This window comes from Haliotis rubra, unplaced genomic scaffold (assembly GCF_003918875.1).
Source record: "Haliotis rubra isolate DU_JTF1 unplaced genomic scaffold, ASM391887v1 Scf40, whole genome shotgun sequence".
NCBI lineage: Eukaryota > Metazoa > Mollusca > Gastropoda > Lepetellida > Haliotidae > Haliotis > Haliotis rubra.
Window position 1 is genome coordinate 534,805 of NW_025767080.1, and position 24,873 is coordinate 559,677.

Sequence of the window (24,873 nt, forward strand, 5' to 3'; positions counted from 1 at the left end):
AATCTCTCTGATGGCCTAGGTCTTAACATTGCTTTATGGAACAAAGTAGAGGCCTGTACAATAGCCAATCTCTCTTATGGGCTTGGTCTTATCCTTAATTGAACTCTCAGTCATACTGTCACAGGAAGTACAGTATTTTAGTTCCACCAGTGTGCCATGTACGAGCAGTGTTTGAAATAATCAAATTTTCCACATTGTACATCATGACATCTACTTACAAAACTTAAATAATTTAACTAAAATATCCAGTTACAGTAAAATGCCGTTCATTGTGTTTTGGCAATAATTTAGCAGTTAATACTGATTAGTGAAAAACAAATAATAACAAAAGTAAACATTTAACATTGTTTATTCCTTGCCAGTCAGACAGGAAATTTCAGTAGAACAAGCATTCTTGCATAACCCCACAATGCATAGGAATTCAGGAATATCTTGTGCATAGAAATATACTCTTTTAAAACCAACAGCACCCAATATAAACAATCGAGCACAGAATTTACTCATAACTAGCACACATCTATTCTGTGTTGGCCTGGTAAGACTAATCAAGGTAAAACTCTGTGTCCATAACTTATTTTGAAACGTGTAAGTTTAGTCTAAGCCTAACAAAATTAAGAAATAAATTTTACATAAAATAGTTAACACTTTCTGTGGTAGTGGCTTTAGCAGTACAGATAGAAGGGTGCCGTATACTAGGGGTGTCGCGATACGCGAATGTATCGATGCATCGATACATTTTTACTGACGATACGATATGCGATACATGCTTGCGTGTATCGATTCCTATTTTAAAACTTTATCGATTCAACTTTTTATGCTATATCCATCTCCTTCAAAGTCTTGATAGTAAAATTATACGAGACCGCTCCGATAAATAGATGTAGCTAGCTATATTTAAAAAATAGGTTGGAAACTAACAGCTTTTGTGATTGGCTAGACTATTTTGATGGACCAATCAGCAAGCGCGTACGTTGCCGGTAAGGTAATGCTATGAAAAGGCGCGAAAATTATGTATCGCGATACGTATCGTAACCTTAAAATCGTGATACGTATCGTATCGTGAGATTGGTGTATCGTGACACCCCTACCGTATACACAGTAAGTGTGGTTATTATGTGGGAATCATGTACATGTACAGTAATCTGTGAAGACCGTGTTCAGTTGGAGTGAAACTAGTGACAATTTTCTACTGGATAGTCTAAATCTCTTTCTCACATACAATTCTTTTCTTTACTGAAGTAAACTGTCTACAAACAAAATGCAAGAAATATCAGATAAATCCACAAAATGCAGTCTGAGTAATTGCACCTGTTAATTCATATATATATATTCATAGGATCAGAGATAAAGTATTACACACAATGAACGTTATATCATAAACGTTATTAAATGAATTTATGAACATATATTTGTCAAAGTATGTTAGGAAACATACAAAACAACTGAGGTCATCAGCAATAGCTGAGAGATCACCAGCTGGTATACATGCACCAGTGCTCCTGACCTGCACTCTGACCTCTGTTGCAGTACAGCCAATGATTGTCTTGTTTTGACACATTGATTAAAACTCAAAACGTACCTTTGTAAGCTTGTGTAAACAGTTGTGAAAACATTTGAATACACCAAATTTTGTGCCAAAGTCAAACAGCAAGTTTAAGTTTGTGGCAATGTACACCTGGTGAAATACATTTCATGTAATCTGTTAAAACCAATATGGTGTCAAAGGATGCATTCAATACTTTCTCTTTCAAATTCCAGTGCTACAACAATGTCCCAATCCCATTGCATCTCTATAAACTCAATCTCATTTGTTCATATTTCCATATTAATAACAACATCCAAATAAAATAACAGCATTCACAAAAACTAAAATTTGCATTTCTTAAACAAACAATATTCATCACATTGAGATCCTTCACAACAATAACAATAGTGTATGTTTCAAAATGCATACAGGTTGTTCTATGTCGTCTATATGGGGAATCTCTTGGGATTCAGCATAAAATATTACAGCAAAAATATACAAAGCTGCCTTGTGATAAATGTGAGTGAGTAGAAGCTATCCATAGCTAAATAAATATCGATATATACAGTAACCACGGCAACAAGGACAATAGAAGATGTAGGGCTGCAACAAGTCAGTATTGTTCAGTAATATTCCAGTAACATCACAGTAATGGACACCAGGTGTTGGGGAGACCAAGAAGTCACCCATTTTGCAGGACATTGTCATGCAAGGTACCCCAGGTTACTTCCTATATTCTGAAATGTGTCATAATAAAAGTTCCCTCATTAGGATCCCTGTTTTAAGCAGCAGCCTTGAGCTACCAGATAATCAAAGTCAACCAGTAGCCTGGTGAAAGAGGCTGGAATCGGTTATGTCCCGGACTGTGTACACTGGTATCAATTCACTGCCATCTCAGATCTGAGATGTGTGTGGTGTTATTGCAGTCCTACAGAACCATTGAGTTTACCATTTCTTCAGATCATTATAACATCTACAATCAAACCTTCAGGGATATTTGTCCCTTGGAATACTGATATTGACTACAGATGATGTTTTCTGTGATCACAGATCATTGACAATCTTAACAATGTATCATTCTTGACTTCACAGTATATAATTGGTTCCCTGACACAATTAACAAAATATGATCCTACTGATAAGCTTAATCAAGCTGAAAGATATGATTCTCAGAAAAATATTTTCATAATCACTCGGTAAACAATATAATTGGGGTTTTTATGTGGGGGTGGGTGGATGGGCATCTTTTCATGGTTGAACATGAAAATATTTACCCATATTCATCATTTGCACCAATAAGGGTCCCGAAACTCTAATAATTACCCAATTAGTCAAATCAAATCAGTAACAGATCACAGATCACTTACAAGAACCAGATCTTTTAATGTTCCATGCTATGAAAGCCCAGCAACAAATAGTCCTAGGGCAAGCAGTTATCAATCCCACCACTTCTGCAGCATGTAATTCTGGTTGTCTTCCTTGATGAAGCCAAACTGTGAGTAGAACTTGACGAGGGGGTCTCGACATTCTAGTGACACTTTGTAACACCCAACCTTGGCACTCAGCAAGGTCATGCTGTCTACAAGTCTGCAGAAGAAACATAAAGGGACGATAAAGTAACTTCAAACATCACAATGTCTGCTGTGGCTTTCACACCATCAATAACAATGTTGAGATAATGAAAATGTGATAATGAGAATAATTTTAACAATGTCCTGGCTAATTCCAGCGTCAACTATAAACTATGTCATGGGTCTGATTCACCCTAGCTCTCATGGATCCAGATCAGAATCTATCCTGACAGCCAGACCCAAATATGATTGCCACCCAAGAAAAGCCAGACCATGATCTAAATCTACCCTGGCAGAGCCAGACTCTGATATTAATCTACCCTGACACAATCCCATCCAGATATTCAACTACCCGAGCACAGCCAGAACCGAATCTGAATCTACCCTGACACAATCCCATCCAGATATTCATCTACCCGAGCACAGCCAGAACCGGATCTGAATCTACCCTGACACTTCCAGACTCAGATATTCATCTACCCAAGCACAGCCAGAACCGAATCTGAATCTACCCTGACACAATCCCATCCAGATATTCATCTACCCGAGCACAGCCAGAACCGGATCTGAATCTACCCTGACACTTCCAGACTCAGATATCCATCTACCCGAGCACAGCCAGAACCGGATCTGAATCTACCCTAACAACCCATCCAGATATTCATCTACCCGAGCACAGCCAGAACCGGATCTGAATCTACCCTGACACAATCCCATCCAGATATTCATCTACCCGAGCACAGCCAGAACCGGATCTGAATCTACCCTGACACTTCCAGACTCAGATATCCATCTACCCGAGCACAGCCAGAACCGGATCTGAATCTACCCTGACACAATCCCATCCAGATATTCATCTACCCGAGCACAGCCAGAACCGGATCTGAATCTACCCTGACACTTCCAGACTCAGATATTCATCTACCCGAGCACAGCCAGAACCGGATCTGAATCTACCCTGACACAATCCCATCCAGATATTCATCTACCCGAGCACAGCCAGAACCGGATCTGAATCTACCCTGTCAGTTCCAGACTCAGATATCCATCTACTCGAGCACAGCCAGAACCGGATCTGAATCTACCCTGACACAATCCCATCCAGATATTCATCTACCCGAGCGCAGCCAGAACCGGATCTGAATCTACCCTGACACTTCCAGACTCAGATATCGATCTACCCGAGCACAGCCAGACCCAGATCTGAATCTACCCTGACACTTCCAGACTCAGATATTCATCTACCCAAGCACAGCCAGACCCAGCTCTGAATCTACCCTGACACTTCCAGACTCAGATATCCATATACCTGAGCACAGCCAGACCCAGATCTGAAGCTACCCTGACACTTCCAGACTCAGATATTCATCTACCCGAGCACAGCCAGACCCAGATCTGAATCTACCCCGACACTTCCAGACTCAGATATCCATCTACCCAAGCACAGCCAGACCCAGATCTGAAGCTACCCTGACACTTCCAGACTCAGATATTCATCTACCCGAGCACCGCCAGACCCAGATCTGAATCTACCCTGACACTTCCAGACTCAGATATTCATCTGCCCAAGCACAGCCAGACCCAGATCTGAATCTACCCTGACACTTCCAGACTCAGATATTCATCTACCCAAGCACAGCCAGACCCAGATCTGGATCTACCCTGACACTTCCAGACTCATATATCCATCTACCCAAGCACAGCCAGACCCAGATCTGAATCTACCCTGACACTTCCAGACTCAGATATCCATCTACCCAAGCACAGCCAGACCCAGATCTGAAGCTACCCTGACACTTCCAGACTCAGATATTCATCTACCCGAGCACCGCCAGACCCAGATCTGAATCTACCCTGACACTTCCAGACTCAGATATTCATCTGCCCAAGCACAGCCAGACCCAGATCTGAATCTACCCTGACACTTCCAGACTCAGATATTCATCTACCCAAGCACAGCCAGACCCAGATCTGGATCTACCCTGACACTTCCAGACTCATATATCCATCTACCCAAGCACAGCCAGAACCAGATCTGAATCTACCCTGACACTTCCAGACTCAGATATCCATCTACCCAAGCACAGCCAGACCCAGATCTGAATCTACCCTGACACTTCCAGACTCAGATATCCATCTACCCAAGCACAGCCAGAACCAGATCTGAATCTACCCTGACACTTCCAGACTCAGATATCCATCTACCCAAGCACAGCCAGAACCAGATCTGAATCTACCCTGACACTTCCAGACTCAGATATTCATCTACCCAAGCACAGCCAGACCCAGATCTGGATCTACCCTGACACTTCCAGACTCATATATCCATCTACCCAAGCACAGCCAGAACCAGATCTGAATCAAGCTAGCAGCAAGACTCTTACAATACTTACAGTTTTCCAAGCTGCTTTCCTCTGTAGAGATCACTAACCACAACGTCTTCCACTCGTCCTCTCTGAAACATACAAAGAACAACGTCAACTGGGAGTTTGAGTCGATCTCAGTAATCTTACTATTCTTAGCTCCATGAAAATAGCCATCCCTCATGATATCAATAGGCCTTGGACATATCTTACTCTATGAACACCCATGTATCTCACCGCAGAGGCTTGGTGTATAAACTTGGTCTCCTTCACCAGTGTGGCAGACGCGATGATCTGCCCTGACTCTGTATTCTCTATTACTGTCACATAGTAGTTCTCAGGACAATTCTTCATCTGCATGAAGCGGGCTACAAAACAGCAGTTCAATGGTGGTTAGTTCATTGGATAGATAAATAGATGCACTGACAGGGGTGAATTGGGTGGGGATGGGAAGGACTCAAAGGTGGAAAGACCTGTGATGTACAGATGGATGAAGGAGCTATGGATACACATGGAAGTGTCTGAAAATTCTCTTTTAGGTATGGGGGATACAGTTGAAAACTGGATAAACTGACAAACAAATTGATAGCTTATAAATAAATACTGATGGACAGAGAAAATCAGATGACATTACAAGTGTTTCAATGAAATAAAATTATTGTTCTATTTATTTCCATTCGGGTCCATAATTATATTAATAATTTTTTCAAACTGGGTGTGAGACATACTATGAAATAAACATTCCTACCTTCAAACTCTTCCCTGCTTACATCCCCAACTTTGGTCAGGTGTGTCAGCAGCTGCAGAAAACCTGCAAGGCAAGGAAGGGAAAGTTAGATAAAGAAACCAGTTGTTAACATACATAAGGTTGTAATGAGTTTCATAACACACTGAAAATGAGCTGAATTGCCCCGAAATATCCATCTATGATCAGTTTCATTAACTACGTATGTTGGCATGAGAGAATTCATCATTCATGTTGATATATACCACACACATATTTTACCCATCAAGCACAACTCCCTGTAAGTGCACATTAACTGTAGGGATACTCAATAGTAAGGCAAAATCTGTCATACGTAGAAAAAGAATGACATTTCTCAAAGATCTATCGAGTAAATTGTCATATACAATGTTGTCTTATAATATACAAAATATATAATACTGAGTCTTTAGTGATGTAAGTACCAGATATTCGTTTTATTGCATTGTGTCAGTACTATGATTGGACAAAAGAAAAGGACTGATGTTTGACTTGAAGACATGCACCACTTTAAATCAACATCCAGCATGTCATCAAGAAAATGTAAAAGAAAACTAAAAAAGTAACCATACAATCAAAAAGACAAGTTCACCCCTAAACTGAACTGTGTGGCAGGTTTAATAAAGAAATATTAACGGCAGTTCTGCTTCGAAATGAACACTGCTCTCATTTTAATAAAAACTGAAATAAGTTAAAATCCAAAATCTTCTAAAGGAACTAGTTCACCACAAAGACTAATCATGAGAATATATAAAACATCCCAAATCTTTAACTATTTTCAACAGAAATATTAAACAATTAAGAGTTCACTGACTCCTGTAAAAGTGTCTCCAGCTAAGCTGTGTTGTATGTTTGTACAGACCCCAACATGACTAAATAAATCGTGCTTAAAGGGGAAGTGTACACGATAAAATCACATTTATTCTTATGTGAAACAAAATTAAATATTTTAATTATTTAATATCAATGTTTGAAATTATACACTCATTTTTCTTACAATGAAAGTATAACCCTCAAAATAAGTGCTGAAATGTTATGCCATCATGTGGTCCTTGTTTGCCAAGCTAAACAGGCCAGAGTTACCGCCCTTTGATTATGACGTAATTGGTGCCACTTAATTTTAAACTGGTCTTCTGTCTAGTCCCAAATCAAAAGATAATAATACTGAAATTAACCATGTGAGAAAAGTTTGTGAAAATACGAAAGAAGCATAAGAACTGAAAATGTAAGCAGCAGAGATAGATTGATCGTGTGTATTTTCATTCAGAACCTCACCTCAATGAAATACCAAATATGTGTAACAATGTTGATGTACGTATGACATCACTATCGGGAAGTGACATTCTCAAAATGGCGTGTTCACTGACACGAGTACGCCGGAATTTTCGACAGGAAATTTCGTTGTCTCAAGCAACGTATATACATAAATGTGACATGTAAGTAGTCCGAAGCATTCTGACAATCTGCTGGTTCTTATTTCCTTTTTGTTTTCATTGTGACCAAGGGAAATAGTCAGAAATGAAGAGAACTTCCATCGTCGGTGTGCGTGAATGTTTCATCAGTCATGGCGTCACACTTTCAGAAACTATAATATGTTGCAACAATACCTTTCCCATGCATGGTCTAAAACTAATGAATCTCGGAAATCATTAGAATACACCTATTTTATTTAACTATCGCTTGCTACAATACCTTTCCCATGCATGGTCTAAAACTAATGAGCAAGTGTATGCAACAAAAGTAGGCGAACCGAACAGAGTGAAATCTGAATTCGACTTTGTTTACATTACAAACAAGTGGTCCTTTCCCAGCACGGCATCTGATATATTTCGTTAGATTTCACTTGGTATTGGTGACAAAGACCATTTGTCATTTTATTTTGAACTGTATGAGGAATTCATGGATTCGTGTAAGAGTACGTTTGACGTGATTTTATAAACACTCTGCCATATGGCCTGAAAATTCACTTTGACGTTAACTGTGTGTATTTCGTAATGTGTCAAAACTGGTCAGATTTACAATGCATGTAATTTTCAGTATATTTGCCTTACGATGAGCGGATGATGTCATAGAAAACCTAATTTCAAACAGAATTAAAAACTGCCAATTGCATTTTTCCTCGTGATGTATTTGGATATTTTATCGATAGGTGGGAAGAGAGGAAGGGGTGGGCCATATATTTACGATTTATGTAGGAATTAAGTAACAAACATAGAATGCCGACATATTCACCGATGGCAAGCTAGATGTAGTGCATAAACATTTTAGTTTTTGTGCAAAACGATACTGTTGAAAGAAGACTGACTCAGGTTGAATGTTGTACAATTTGGTTACGTGGTAACACTGTTTGTACAATGTATACGTTTTTTCAAACTGCAACTTCATCACAGTGTGGAACTGACCACATAGTCAGCTGACGGCCAGGCAACAGCTGGATTAAAACAGTAGCCTGTGCAATCCAGACACTAGAACCACACCTATACCTGCACCACATGAAATGGGTCAAACAACGTCATTCGTTTATCAGTCTGGCACCAATGACATCATTTCCAAGGAACATAAGCCATGGTGTGTTTATTGTGGACATAGAACTCTCGGTTTATGTGGAAAATTTGAATCAATATAATGCAAAAAATAAATAAGTTACTTCTGATATCTGTACTGTTTTGGCTATAAAACAACTTGACAAACACTTTTTAAGATGAAAAAGTGCAGACAAAAAGGTTAATGTTTGTGTAAACTTGCCCTGTAAATGAAGACCAATAAAGTATTGAACAATGTTGAAGTGTTCTTCTTACATTAAAGTGAACAAAATGAGCTAATACTCTGCAGGTAAGGTATATGTCCCAACTATCCCAATTCAACAAGAAACTGCTGTCCATAAAACCATAATTAACACCCATATATATTTTAATTGTTTTAGTCACTAGAAACTATTTTCCATGTGTTGATACTTCTTTTAACCAATCACAGGTAGGATCTATATTTTGTTGAGCATAAAAGCAGTGATCTCTGAATATATGGCATCTGTATGGACAATCAGATAATCAACCAAGAGGAGTATGACCTCAGAGACTGGACAGATAGCCCTTCTTCAGAGAATGGGCTGATAGTACCACTTCAACTATGTATATTGAACTCTAGGTATAAACAGTACACTTGTGTACCCAATAAAACAATGAAGGATTATGAATATTTGGTATATTTTCATGAAATTCTGTGCTCAGTTTTCAATACCAAAAAAATAATAATAGAATATTCATAATCCCAGACTTTATTGTTCAGTTCGCAAAAATCTCTATATGAACCTTATCTCATCATCAATATCCTCAACAGCATATGACAGAGCCTCTCAGATGTCATCAGATGTAACATGTTATATTTAGGATTATGCTTTCTCAGTAAAGTACAGATTCTAAAACTTTTGGGGTTGAGTACCATAATTCAAACCCACATTATCAGAGTAAGGCGCCTAAAGCCAACACAAATTTAGCATGCTTAGCAATCGAACAGTCAGCCATCGCAGCTTCCACAAAATGAGTAGATGTTCATTAGTAATGATACAGGCAAGATGCTTTACAGATGACATCCTTCCATCAGCCGACTGAGTGGACTAGATCGCTGACTAGTGTGCTAGGTATTAGTCCTCGATGGGACTCAACCAAAACAGTATTAGTACCAAAATAGTGAACCCCCAAAAGTTAGATGTGTTACATTTTCATCACTGATGTCAATAACCCACAAGTCCACCCACACTGACAATACGGCTGAATATTGGAAAATATTTATGACAATCATAATTATGTGATGCACCACAGTCCTGCATGGTACAGTGCACTGCACCATATCACAGCTTGCAGCTTATGAGTCTGGTGTCTCTGCAAGCATGGCACCTAATTACAAGTGTCACTGTCTGGCAGCCGTGTAGCTGTGTATTTATTCCGACTGTCTTCATCTTAGAAACATGATGTATGCTTATGTACTTAAGTTCATCTATGGATATATATTTCTGAAAATAGGTTAAAGAACACCACTTTCTTTCACAATACAGCAGATAATCTGTGAAATATGGAGGAACTGGATGTTCGTTAACTTCTTTTGAGTTGAAATGCTATCACCGAAGGCCACAGATACATTTCAGTCAGATCTTGTGACAAGCAAGACAAAATGGGGACCTATCCTTCTCCAGATTGGAATTATACCAACAGTATTAAAGTTTCCCTTTTGCACAGCGACACAGGCAACTGTGACCCAGCATATATCATGACCTCTCAAAATCATTAGCCATGTTGAAGTATGTGTCGATGTAGAACTGCCTTGGTGCAACGGTAGAATGACAAGAGCCTCAACTGATACAGATTTATAGCACTATTCATAAGAGCGACCTGACTGACTAAAGGCTTCATACCTGTGTCAGGGGTCTTCTCGAAACTGATTTGGGGCTTATCAACTGACAACAACTCTATTTCACAGACATCTTACAGCAAAATGTTTTCATAATAGTAAATGCGTCGTCTGTGTTAGATGCTGAACATTTGAAACAAATGCCTGTCACTGACACACATCATGCAGTGCTACAAAAGGATTGGCCTGTCATACAAAAAAGGGAGAGAGTGAGTCATGTTGAGTTGAATTCAACCCCCAAATCATAGGTTTCTGGAACATCAAAGGGAGGTAACTCTGCAGTTCTGAATTGCAGAGCTTCATATGACTGCTCCATCTATGTCCCCTCACACAGAAGGAAATGCTGGAGATGTAAACAATTCACATCGTTCTCACCTATGTACTACAAATATTTTATAATGCATTTACTTGTAGGTAAACAAAACAAGTACACCAGCATTTCATACTCCTTGTCATATGTAAAGATTGGTAGATTTTCCAGTGTTTTCAAAAACAAGAGTCATCAGAAGATGACAAATCCCCCCGGCCCCCATAAATTTGAAAGAACAAATCAACTGACAGTTACATTTTTTTGGACTAGGTCCAAATTGTTTCCAAGGAAATCAGGAAAAATGAAAATGCCAAAAATCTGCAAATAGCAAAAGGCACCACTTTAGGTTCTGTTCTGATATATCTACCAAGTCTTGAAGAAAGATACTGAATGGTTTTCGAGTTGTGCTCCGGGAAACGAAGGTCACCCCGCCTTTTGAGTCTAAGTTCAAATCGTATCCATGGAAACAAAGAAAAATAAAAATGCCAAAAATCTGTAAATAGCAAAAGGCACCACTTTAGGTTCTGTTTCGATATATCAACCAAGTTTTGTTGAAAAATATTGAACGATTTTTGAGTTATGCTCCGGAAACAAAATGATTACGGACAGACGGACGGACGGGGCGTCGACTATATCCCCCCGCATTACATACCGGGGGGATAATAAAGGAAGATGTTTGTCTACTATATAACACCACAATTAGCAACATTCCAAAAGTACGGGGGGCCTGTAATAATCAAGTCGGGACCACACAAATCCAGTGGTTGATATTGTGAGCATAAGTTGCTATTGGCGTACAATGGCAGGCAATCAACCAAGTCGCCAAGCCACACCACTCGATCCGTTTGCCTCTTACAACCAGCACAGGCTGCTGCTACTTTGACTTGGAAATCACCATAGTGAGTACAGAGGATGATAAGGGCAAACAGGACTTACTTACACAGTAGTTAAATGAAGCTGAGAAGCCTACCAAAACTCCAACATGGTTCAGCATGCAAATGACTTGAATTTGAACGTTTTAATACTTTGCTCATTGACAACCTTGATGTGGACCCATTGCCGAAGGATGTGTCCAAGAATCTTTTTTATTTACAAAAATCATTGCGAAATATAGTTTATAATTCTGTCGATAATATGTCGTCATTTGAAATGTAATAAGTGTTTTCGGTCATTGTAAAAAGTGACAGATTTAATAAATGAATCTTTAGTCGTAATTTTGAGGCCTGACATGTCAGAGAAATTTTGCTTATTAGTGTGGTTTTTTTTCCACATATCCCAACACGAGCTGAATTCGACGTTCTGGTGATTTTGACGATTGCATTGCTCGCGCTATATCGGGTGAGTAATTGTGCGATCGGAGTGCACAAACAGTTTCACTGGTAGGGCGGGTGCCCAGTCGCTGTCCTGAGAAGTTTTATTTGACAATGGAAATCGGGAAGTAAAGGTATATAAAAAGCAAACAAACATCAATATTATTTACCCGAGATCATTAATACCACTTTAGATGCAAAATCAGTTGCCTTTATAACAAAAAATAGAAAGCGAAAATTCAGTAAGATCAGTCGTCTGCTGGTGACATGCAATATATAAATATGAAGCCACGTGATCACAACACTCCCTCGCAGTGCGGAGCAAAAGGTATGGCTCATCGTCGAACACCCATACAAAATACCTGGATGTTAGGAGCGGCCACTGTTTCGCCGATACAATGTCATCAACGCTATTTTTGTAGGAAACGCTTGATATTTTTGTGTGGAATAGATGAATATATCCTTTATCACTCGAGGTTAGTAAAATATAAACTTTAAATGATATTACAGATAAAAATTACGTTTTTGTCTTACATCGTCGAACACCCCTGACACCGGGATACTATATAATTTGATATGTCAAGTCAAAGTGTCCCCCCCAAAAAAATTGAAGAGATTTTTTTTCCCTCCTCCAACTCTGCATTTCAGTTGTCAATAACGCTTTAACAAGTTTCCATGTCATCCCTCACAGGAGCATACAACTTATAACATCCACGTTTGTCTGAGATATACATCAACTAATAGCCTTTGCCTTGTTTCAAAGAGGCTGAAATACTTGCTTACGGGCACAGTACTTCAGGTTCTGATAAAGGATTGCAATAAAAATATTTGAAAGCATGTTCAACAACACAGATCAAGTTTCACTTAACTGTAATTTAGTGTAAAATGCAATGAGCTAATTCACCTAAATCAATCTACCTGAACAGTGCAGTACACTACTGTGTTTCGGAGTGACGTGGCTGTTAACTGCATTGGTTAATGTTTAAATAAAAAAAATATATGGTCATCTATAAAACACAGGCTTCAGCAAACACAAATTAGGTTTGTTTGATGAAAGGCTACGAGTGACATAAATCCGTGGGCAAACTGTCATGTTTACACATGACCGCCCATCGACCTCGGTATTCTCAGGTGCCACTCACCACCTACATGCACACGTATACTCTTTCTACCAGACTTAACTTTTACCCTGATGGAAAAAAACTAGTCTTTGATGTTTCACACTGTGTTTTGGTATGAACATTCAAAATCTCTGTAGAGGAATAATTGATAACAGTTTGAAACAAGGGTCCAAATTCAGTAGACTTAATAATTAACTGTTTACGTTACAAAGATTTCTCATTGGATAGAGACTTGGACTAAACAAAATGTGTTTCTATAAATAGGTTCTTCTGCCATTTAACACAATGATATTGTATATCTGACTGACAAAGGGTCTCAGAGTAAACACAGTGTTACGCTCTAATACACTGCCACAGGGGTATACAAGTAACACATTTCTGTTTCATGGAATGTGAAATTTTTTCAAGAAATAATGTTCCCAACTTGAATTCAAACAATAAAATTTATGTGGAAACTACAGATTCACTCCTACTCAGTAGGCTAGATATACAGTGAGACAGGCTATGAGGTGTCTAGCCATACACTTCATGCTACACTGGTGAAGGTTTTAGTATCACAAGAAGGATTGCCATGAAGCAGCAGCCTACCCAACAATTCAAATTAAACACACCCACACTGTGACATCACCAAACTCATACCTATAATCAGATATCTATTACGATCAGATATCTGTCACAAAAGGAATCATGTTCCTTACTGTCAGTGAGCCAATTGAGGTTAGTCCTCACCTTTATCATAGTCTGCTAAACACAATGGTCGCATCACCAGATTTTCTCCAGGATGTGTTGGGGAGACTGGGGGGTTGTACTTCGCGGGAGACTTAGAAAAATCTATCAGTTTCAGAATATCCGGGTCATACTGGTAGCATTCTTGTCCATCCACAAGGCCATTCTGAAGAAGAAGAAAAGCTTATCACAAACAATGACATCACTCGGAGCATAAGACGAGTATACCTAGGAATCTAGAAAGTTGCTCTACCAAGATGAGGAGTCTGCCAAGTTGAGGAGTCTGTCAAGATAAGGAATCTGTCAAAATAAGGAGTCTGCCAAGTTAAGGAATCCGCCAAGATAAGTAGTCTGCCAAGATAGGGAATCTGTCAAGATAAGGAGTCTACAAAGATATGGAGTCAACCAAGATGGAGAGTTTAACAAGAAAGTAAACCTAAATAGTTAGAAAGTCTACCGAGATAGAGAGTTTACCAACATAGGGAGTGTGCACTGGTGAGTGACTGAGTGAGTGAGTTTAGTTTTACGCCGCTTTTAGCAATATTCCAGCTATATCGGGACACCAGTAATGGGCTTCACATATTGTACCATGTGGGGAATTGAACCCGGGTCCTCGGCATGACGAACGAACGCTTTAACCACTATGCTACCCCACTGGTTAGAGAGTGTACCAGGATAGACATTTACCAAGAGAGCAAGTAGCAGACTCAAGTTCTTGTAATGAAAAACTGTACCTGTGTTCAGATTCTGACGGGATTCCATTACTTAGAATGTAAATCAGTTGGCTCTAAACAATGAAATATAAATAATTGGCTGTCTATCATTTCTGCATTTCTGGAAATAATATGTCTAACTAGCTATTAAAATCTTGACAAATTGTCTTCAATAAATTAAAACGAATCAACTATCGAAGTAATGATTAATCAGACATGAAAACAGGTACAGATAACTGAGGTGTAATCATGGTAATGCTTCCATTCAAAATTGATTACCACAACGCTGCATACCATGTCAGCGTGAACACCAAACATCACATCAGCAGAAAGTGCAGCATAACATGGCGAATACAGGAACATTAACTGTATACAGTAAATTGAGATATACATTTACACTTACCAGCACATTATTACCTTCCATTTCACTCACAATTATTTCTTGTGGACAGCTTTGGATTCAGCAAATAATGGACTAGCTTACGCAACTTCAATTTATGAATGTGAACACCCATGTTTCTCAATGATTCATTAGCACCCATTTCTATAACAACCAGACAGTCAACATTATTAGTCACCATGACTACAAGGATTATCAGTCATTCTGTTCAACTTCAGGAGAATGACAATCAATACATTATTGTTACCTTCTATATTATACCACTAATCTACACAAGACCTTCTTATTTCTAGTCTACAGAAGTTTATAAAACAGGTCAAAATAAACATAAAGTTGTGTGACTACATAATAAATGTTATTCCTGGTGGAGCAGTATATTGGTTGATCAGGTCCACAGTGAAATCTAAATGCTACATATACTGCAATACTTTGAACAGGCATAATCAACATTAACCCAAACGAGAAATTTACCTTTATTAGATGGTTACAAATTTGGGGCCGAGCATTTAAAGTAAATATTCCTTGGTAAAAATGAAACACAACTTTATGGATGACCACTTATTTTTGACTCACCAGCTTCTAGTATGCTGATCAAACAATTAGTCTTTGGTAATATTTCAAAAAAATTCAAGTTCTAAATTATGGTTGGGGTGGGTAATTCAGGTACTTGAGTCAAGTTAGTCCTGATTACTGACTAGGACCCAGGTACCCCAATGATTTTCTCCCAATTTTCCTACAGTTGGCCCCTCAACAAAACCTTGTATCACTGGATTTATTCTTTGACTCTGGTTAGGAAAGAAGATTCCACAACATGTTTTACTGACTTTTTTCATTTCAAAAATGAAGAAATAAATTTGATATGTTAACATCATAGACAAATGATAGATGGACAGACTATGCACCACGCCATAAGTCCACATGGTTTATCTGTGTTGGTTATAATTAGTTCCTCCTGTATATCTCACGACTGGTATGAAAGATGACTTCCTGGTTTACCCAGAATGTTATCTGCACCACACTTGTTGACAATCCCTTCAATTGACATGGAGTCTATGTACTCATTTATGACAATACTTTTCTCTCATCTAAAGACACAACCAAATTAATAATTCACTCTGGAACATACCTTGCTTTAGTGTAAATCTAGACTGATTTTGTTTTCATAAAATATTCTCTTAAGCGATCACAATTCAGAGACACCTTCCATGAATTACTACACACAAACTACATTAACAATATGTGTAAATCATTATCCCAAATATAACACATATTAGAAATATGGAACAAGATAGCAGTTCTGCCCATATTAAAAGACCCAACCTGTTCAGATTTTATTTATTATGGGAGAATAAATAGAATTTAAGTAATAAATAAAAGCTATAAATATATTGTCCAAACAAAGTAAACAGTAACAAAGATTCTAGAACTGATTCACTGAACTGAAGTGATTACCAAAGTTGCTTTAAGAAAGTAGGGCCAGAAAGTACATTATTTTACACATTTCTTTACATTGATAAGCATCGGTTCACACAATTTAATAATAAATCAATTTTGTTGCCCAATTTTGTGGCCCTAAATTCAGAGCTGGTCTCTCACTGAAGCGTTATAATTAAATTCTAATTCACTGAAACAACGTTAGTGTTGAAATCAATAACTTTTCCAGTCATGTACACTTCGAACACCTGTCAAACACAATGAATAACGTGTCGAGCGGCCCAGATGCAGAGGCTCCGACTACTAACAAATCAAATGCTCATCTCATTTCTTACCTCAGTCTTGCTGCCAGCTTCTGTCGCCATCTTCATTTCTCTGTACATGCCACCGAGTGTTAGGTTCTGTCAACGTGTCCGGATTTCCAGTTTAACCCTTTTTGTCAATAAACAAATCCACGTCGCGATCGATCACGGTCTCCCGTGACATGCAAACCTTAGGTAGCGCTGCCCTTCCCAGTTTGTTAGGCTTGCTGTCATTGGCCAGACAGGTGCGCTATGATCCTACGTGATCCCGGTTGTTAATCTCTAAGCAGATTAAGTTAATTAGATCATCTACAATAATGACAAAACAGTGTTTATTTGGAGCAATAACTATTATATAATCTTTTTATATTAAATGTAGTAATATCCGAGCATGGTATAATGACATATGTTAATATCTGTAGAAGTTTGGTGCTTCTTCAGATACAGAGATTATTTTCAAAATGTCTGCGCCCTTGAGGCGTGTATTTCCAAAACATGTAGATAATATTCGTGGTTTTATGTGTGACATGTCCATGTCATCTCTTTTGCCTTTTTGTAGTCGATGCTCTGAACGGGTGTATTCATCACTGGGTCTTAGACGATGTAAAATACCCAAATTGTGTACACGTACAGGACGTTTGAAGTTCGAATCCTTCGCAAACAGTCGGAATGCAAGTGTATTTCACGATGACCGTGGCCTGTATAGACACGCAAAACAGCAGTATGGAAGTAAACGGAACCATGTTTCGACCTCCAACACAGTCATACAGATTCAGAGAGCTAATCTTAGTGCTAAGAGAAGCTTTGGAACATTTATGTGTCGTAGAAAAGAGAAAGCTGTATCCGTGATATCGACCGATCTTCAAAAACAGTCGGGCACCGACTGTAGAATACTGAAAGTGGATGTTTGGTGTAAAAACATAAACAGTGGTCCTAGAAAACAAGTGAAAGAAGCAACCACCTCTTCACCGGTATATAAATAGCCCAGATACAAAGCATGTTCAAAACAAAATAATTATAAGCCTGTTCCTTGGGCTCACAGTCACAGTGTACACTCTGGGAACATGTATGGTTCAAACATATGATATGTACCTACCCACCCGACCAGAGATATAAGTGGTTGCTGTAAGCTATAATATGCATTTTTGGCACTAAATGGTTTGATGGGTGGCATATCATTAAGCAACTGAGGGGAGCAATCATCCTAAGTGCCTCCAAGTAGCAAGATTAGCTTATTGCAATATATTCAATCATCTTTCCAGGTCACAACATGAAGCACCAAAGTGTTCTAAGTTGAGAAGAGTTCCATGGTTACATAAATGAGGGTGGGTGGAGGGGGATCAAATCAAAAAGAGAAACTATGTCTTTTATTCCCAGAAAGCTAAATTTTGGTTTGTATACAATGGCTGACTTATTGCAACTGGAATATATGATAATGTCATTTATCAATTTCATTTGATTTCACAATGCCATTTAGAAAGTGGTAAAATGTAATGTATGTGATGTTTGGGATTACACTTTCTTAAAGTTTCATTTCTAGTACTTTTGTCGCCTGCACACAAAGTCAGCCATGGCTGAGCGGGTTAGGTGGCTGACTTTGTGTGCTGGTGATTAGGTGCCTGACTCTGAGGGTGTGGGTTCGAATCCTGGATGGCACTCAACTCAACAAAAGTACTAGAATCTGTACTTTACTAAGAAAGTGTAATCCCAAATATAACATATGTAATATCAATTTCATGTTTTGATTTACTCTTCATATAATGATAACTTGATTTCTTGCTACATAAATCAATAATTATGTTATGCCAAACTGACCATTTTGTCATTTGAAAAGATTACAATATCTTATGCTATAGATATCAGAGAACATTTTCAGACAGAGAACATTTACACAATTCCAAACTTGCTGACAGTGGGACGGATGTTATCGGCACCGTTTCTTGGATACATGGTGATGAGTGAGAACTTTCAGTGGGCACTAGGACTTTTTGCTTTCGCTGGCGCGTAAGTGATTTGGTAAGTCGCCTGAAAGCCCTTTATAACCATTATAAGTATCAAAGACAAGAATGAGAAGGAAAAAGAAGGGTCAGCTTTAAAAGTGTTGTACCTAGTGTGCTTGGTATGTGTAAACTACCTTTTAGGTAAACTGTGAATTCAGAAAATGAATTGGAACAAGAGAATAGCAGTTCATTGATTTCTGAAACAAACCAATTAATTACCTTAACAGAGCAATATGGCTTTCCTGGCTATTTCAATTTTCACTGGGGGCACACACATCTAGTCACATAAGGCAGTGCAGAGTTGTGCCCCTTGATTGTGCTAGAATGCTATGACTGTAGTTATTGTTGTATTCACCTTCATCTACGATTCATGGTTTGTCAGAATCATACCTGCACTCATTGGTAAAGGTGGTAAACAAACTGCTTCACATGGAGCAGACAAACATGCCATGATATACTTGACTTATGGATAAGTATTCAAATCAGTCTAAAGCAGTGTCAGGACATGTTTTCTTCTGCCCCTCCTGAATCAGTGTCAGTTTCAGTGGGACCCTCAACTCTGGCTCTAAATGTTTTCAGTTGGATGGTTACATCGCCAGAAACTTCAAGAATCAAAACTCTATCCTAGGTTCTGCCCTGGATCCCATGGCTGACAAGATACTTGTCAGTGTTCTGGTGCTGACACTCACATCAGTCAACCTAATACCATGTAAGTATATCAGTATATCATGTAAGTCTTAGTAGTTTTGCCATTAGAATGGTTTCACAAAATTTTACTTGATCTCAAGAGGTTAATCATACATATGAATGTCATGTGTCTGGTGTTTCAGTGCCTCTTACAGCATTAATAGTAGGGAGAGATGTGGCTCTCATTGCTGCAGCCTTCTACCTTAGATACATCACACTGCCTCCTCCGGTGAGAACTACTGTCCTTATAACCTTCATACTTGTTGATACTAGATCTCTTTCCTTTGTACTGTATCCATTTCATCCAACAAAAACACTCACACTGTGATATAACTAACACCCTGTTGAAGAGCCATAGTGCCAGTCTCCCTGACCATACTCTCTCAATATCATGTTAGCATGAATACCTCCTCGGTGGTGTAGTGGGTAGAGTGTCTGCCTGGAGAGCCATTAATTGTTAATTGCTTTTGATATTTGAAAATGAAACAAGGATCAGTCCACTTGGTGTCTGAGGCAGATATCCTTGCAACAGAATCTTAGTGGGCTAGCACTATAAAACCAGTATACGTTGGACTAGTACATACATGCATGCACAAACACATGCACACATACATGCGTGAGAACACAGAAATAATTTTAATGTAGGAAACTTTTCAACATTTAAAAAATTGTGCCCCCTGGATATGAATTGTTATGTAGCTGAAACTGTTTCTTGTAAATCTATGGCAGTTCATCTGAATATTTGTTTTCATAGCTTGGTGGATTAATGTAATTCTAGATAATTATTTGTATTTATTTTTTGTTTTTTATTTCCTTTTTTCCAGAAAACGCTATCCAGGTATTTTGACGTCACACTAGTTTCAGCAAAGTTGGAACCATTTTTGATTAGCAAGGTAAGAAACATTTGCCCAAAGGTTTAGGTTGATCATAGTATTCATACATAAAGCTCTAGTTGAATGTGTTGATGCATGTAATGTGAGGAGCATAGCCAAATTCTTTCACCCTTCTTAGAGAAAGAGAATCATAAGTCATACTCTATGTATACTAGCCACATAAAGAAACTGTGCACACAGAAAATTCCTTCAGAATTGGAATAAAACACAGAAAAGACGAAATGATGTAGACACTTTATAAGCTGAAGTATCGGGCCGCAACAACATGTCAAAAGAACATGAACAATATCCGTAATGATGACGTCAGAAGTTAAAAATTGAGTAGGGGGCCACACGTCGAAGTCACAGAGTCAATAACGGGTATGACCATCATGCGCGTGAAGCACAGCAGTGCATTGACGACGCATAGAGGCTACCAAATGAGCATTGAAGGCCTGGGGAGTGGTTTGGGACGTGGTCACTGCCGTGTCTGAGATGAATCACCCAAATCCATCTGTCCTGTCTTGGCGTCGTTACTCGGGGACGCCCAGAATTCGGGTGGTCGGCACCGTCATTAATTACTGTTTCCATAACGCCTGACCAATGCAGATATCGTGTTACGATGGACTTGGAAATGTGCTGCCTCCTGTTGATGGCTCATGCCTGCTCGAACCATTCCAATTGCTTCATGACGTTGAGCAGATGTTAATCTTGGCATGATGTGCATGTGACTTCTCATGTGAATTTGTGAACGTTTGAATGACCAAAGATCAAGCTTTTGACAGTGACATCAATTTCTGAGTTTCATATGTTGTGTGCAGCTGCACGGGCTGCACGTGCAGTAACACATTGCAAGTCCATAGGCCACCATCAATGACGTCACGTCGCCTGGCACCTGCATGAGCATTTGATTGTCTCCAATACTTGCTATGTTCACACCTTTATTTATGTATTAAGACGCTGTCTGCCTATCTTTATATTTTCTGTGTGCACAGTTTCTTTATGTGGCCAGTATATAATAAACTATAGAGTGTTTCTGTATAATTTGCAGTGGAACACAGCATTTCAGCTCTCTCTAGTGGCCTTCACCTTGGCTGCTCCTGTCTTCAACTATGTCGATCATCCACTGTTGCAGGGACTATGGTGAGTGAAGTTGGATTTCCAAAGAAAATAGTTCAGTATATTCTGGAACAATTCAACACCATGGCATTTTGTGACGCTACTAGCCCCACTGTCTCCCGTTACCCCCTTACCACACAATATCTTTCACACATAAGCTTGAAATTGATAAATAATGCCACATTTGAATCGGAGATAGGCATAGTAAAGTCGTGGCCTCAGTTGTAGATGATCTTAAGCTGGAAGAGATGGTTTTGTGAGTGCTAAGAATCGATGAGAAAAGTCATTTTGTCACAGCAGGGATATTCTACAACAGGGATCGGTCACTCGCTTGCTTTCTTTACCATTTGTACTAATTAACGTGTGCCTCGTCATGCTCCAACGCACACAGTGACTTGGTTCGTTCCCAGCGCAACTTCGGCTGCGTTTAACAGTACTTCAGCCAGTGTATTGTATCAGTCGGAATTTTACAATGAATGAAGGAATTAATTAAGAGCAAGAATTATATGTGAATGAATGAAAGAAATAAAGAAAAAGAACAAAAGAAAGAAATACATATGTGAATGAATGAAAGAATAAATGATACACCACAGCCATCCCTCCCCAAACATGTTAAAGAACGCAAAACTATCGGTAGAACACATGTGTTAACATCAGCTGTCCTTTTTTTTAAAAATCTACTTTGAGACATTTTTTTACATTAGTAACTAATTCAGATATCTTATTGCATGTGTGGAATGGCATGGACATTGACAGAATGTTAACTGACACTGTCACAGACCCCTCAAAAACAGAAAGTTCAGAACTATCACAAAGCGTTGTAAACACCTTTCCAGTTTTGTCACATACTAAGATCAACAAGAAAGAAAGAAGTTTTAGAACTATAACACTCAAGCATCACAAGCATCAATGGCGTATCAGAACAGATCAGCGATATGTCATATTTTTCACACACCTCAATTACACTCTAACAAATTTTTTAAAATTATAAAACTATCACTATTACTTGCAAACACCTTTCACCTGATGGTATATTCCCCTCATAAAAATTAAAGGTGTATGTGAAAGATGTTTTAGAACAATAACTTGAAACACTCAAACAACGCCCTGTAGTATTTCAATGGCAGAACGGCGATATGTCATATTTTTCACACACCTCAAATAAACCCTAACAATTTTTGTTAGTTTTAAAACTATCACTATTACTTGCAAACACCTTTCAACTTAAGGTATATTTCCCTTCTAAAGATTAAACAAATATGTGAAAGATGTTTTTAGCGATATAATTTAGTCTTTCTTCGCTGTGTACTGAGAACTGAGAACTGAAGCCAGTGAGCTACAACATGCCGACTTGAAACTTAACAAATCTACTGTACTAATACTGACACTAATAACAATTATTTGACTTAAAATGAAGTGACAGAATAGGTAACTTATCTTCTACATGTAGGTTTTCAGTTGTCACAACACTCAGCGTATGTAATCAGTTGTTGAAAATAAACCGGGCTCAATCTTAAAAACTACGCTGACGCCATATTGGCTACACTGGTCACGTGACGAGCCGAGGCATACGCTAAGGGGCTTTCCGAGGAGTGACCACTCCCCCTTATATAGTCTCCCTGGTTACAGTGAGTGAGTGAGTTTAGTTTTACGCTGCTTTTAGCAATATTTCAGCAATATCACGGTTGGGGACACCATAAATGGGCTTTACACTTTTCATTTTGTTACAAGATATTTTGATTGCACACTGAAGTCAAATCAGGTTAAACAGTGACAAAATAATAACTTGTTTGTATGTCTATGTATTGGGCATTGTGTCTTTTCATTTGGACTCAAAACAAACACCCATGATGTTGAATTGGTCCAGGATATTTGTCACAGTAGAATTAAAGTTTGCTTTGAACTCTGCTAAATAATATTGTTTAGTTTGTTATTAGGATGTGATTTGGAAGTTGTATTCAATCCTGAAAGAATTCTTGCCACGTCCATATCTTGTGGCATCATAGTGGTGTCATACAGTATCAAATTAATCTAAGTTGTTTTTGTGCAGGTATTTAACAGGGTCCACAACATTCATCTCGGGTGCGTTGTACGTGGTGTACTGGAGAGACAGTGTCAAGGTACTCAACCAGGTCAAGAAGTGAGGTGCATTGTGGGTACAAGTTGTATCGTGGAGAACATGATGGCGCCAACTGTGTGGGAATGATAACATAGTGATGGTATGCTGTCATACCCACAATTGTGACGACATCCTGATGACATTGTACATCAGTCATTCTGCAGAAGACATTGATATAATGCATGTTTTCATGCTACCAATGATAACTTAATTAGCACCACACAATTTTCATGTTCATAACGCCCATCTTTATACAATGAAAAACTTTTGTTTGTGATATTTACATTTATCAACAAGTATTATAAAGTACATCACAATGAGAGTGAAATATGTAACAGCTGAGAACAGAAATATTAATGCATGAAGTGCGTGGGCTAAGATCTGTATCATGTGTATCTGTTCAAGCATCACCATCCTAGACAGTATCAGATAACCATCCTCTTAGCTTCAGATTATGTACTGATGACATGGTGCTACAGGTCGTCTGATGTCATTGAGGCAGCATGTGGATCATGATGTCATGATGGTGACATGCTCGTGACATGCGGTCAGGCAGTGGTCATAGTGAACATATTGTTTTGTGTCAATCAGGATTGGCCATCTTTGTTGAGACAGTTTCTCTCTTACCTGTTGATATGGACATGGGTTGATCATCAAGAGGTGTGCTTGTGTGTTAATAGGGAGAATTATGAAGATGACTGCTAGCTATTGTTATAGACTGTGTAACATAATGTGCTCATTTCTATTGCTAGTATGAATAAATTGTATTCATTTGAATTGTGGAATTTCACAAATGTGTGTTTATCACTGTTCAACAGTAATTTGTCTTTTGACATTTGTCACAAGTGCTGGAGCATTATGCACTACAACAAACATGATTATATTTTTTTTTAAGGCAAAGTATTATGTTTAGATTATTGCATTTGTGTGTTTGATTTCTATGTCAGCAAACATTGTTTCGGATTGTGTGACTGCTGTTTCTGCTTCTTGTACCTTTACACACCAAACTGACTTCTGTAGCTTTAAGTAGTTTTGCTCCAAGCATTGTCGTACAGTTTGATTTTGTTGTGTAACATGTGTTAATTGTTTGATCAGTATCTATAGTACTGTCGGAAATAGAAAAAAAACTGTGTT

At 38.5% G+C, this 24,873-nt stretch overlaps 2 protein-coding genes across 2 annotated transcripts; one reads left to right on the forward strand and one right to left on the reverse strand.

The window, feature by feature from the left end:
• Positions 1-1,097: 1,097 nt before the first annotated feature.
• On the reverse strand, positions 1,098-17,165 carry LOC124287373 (glucosamine 6-phosphate N-acetyltransferase-like). The gene is made up of 6 exons (XM_046723885.1): positions 16,976-17,165; positions 14,097-14,259; positions 6,208-6,270; positions 5,697-5,827; positions 5,490-5,551; positions 1,098-3,112 (listed from the first exon to the last, which is right to left on the reverse strand). The coding sequence occupies exons 1-6, from the start codon at positions 17,021-17,023 to the stop codon at positions 2,962-2,964; spliced, it is 618 nt and encodes a 205-aa protein (XP_046579841.1). The 5' UTR covers positions 17,024-17,165; the 3' UTR covers positions 1,098-2,961.
• Positions 17,166-17,398: 233 nt separating this feature from the next.
• On the forward strand, positions 17,399-24,533 carry LOC124287408 (cardiolipin synthase (CMP-forming)-like). The gene is given in 8 exon segments (XM_046723943.1): positions 17,399-17,913; positions 18,819-18,944; positions 18,947-18,958; positions 19,522-19,651; positions 19,773-19,858; positions 20,454-20,522; positions 21,553-21,644; positions 23,671-24,533. Coding segments are annotated over 8 exon segments (1,119 nt in total). The 5' UTR covers positions 17,399-17,403; the 3' UTR covers positions 23,765-24,533.
• The last annotated feature ends 340 nt before the right edge of the window (positions 24,534-24,873 follow it).

Bases quoted from the DNA above. Each gene is read 5' to 3' on its own strand.
- LOC124287373 (XM_046723885.1), bottom strand. From the start codon at position 17,023: ATGTACAGAGAAATGAAGATGGCGACAGAAGCTGGCAGCAAGACTGAG. The intron at 14,260-16,975 runs GTAAGAAATGAG...CTTCTTCTTCAG, and splicing joins AAGCTGGCAGCAAGACTGAG to AATGGCCTTGTGGATGGACA. The intron at 6,271-14,096 runs GTGAGGACTAAC...CTTGCCTTGCAG, and splicing joins TTTAGCAGACTATGATAAAG to GTTTTCTGCAGCTGCTGACA.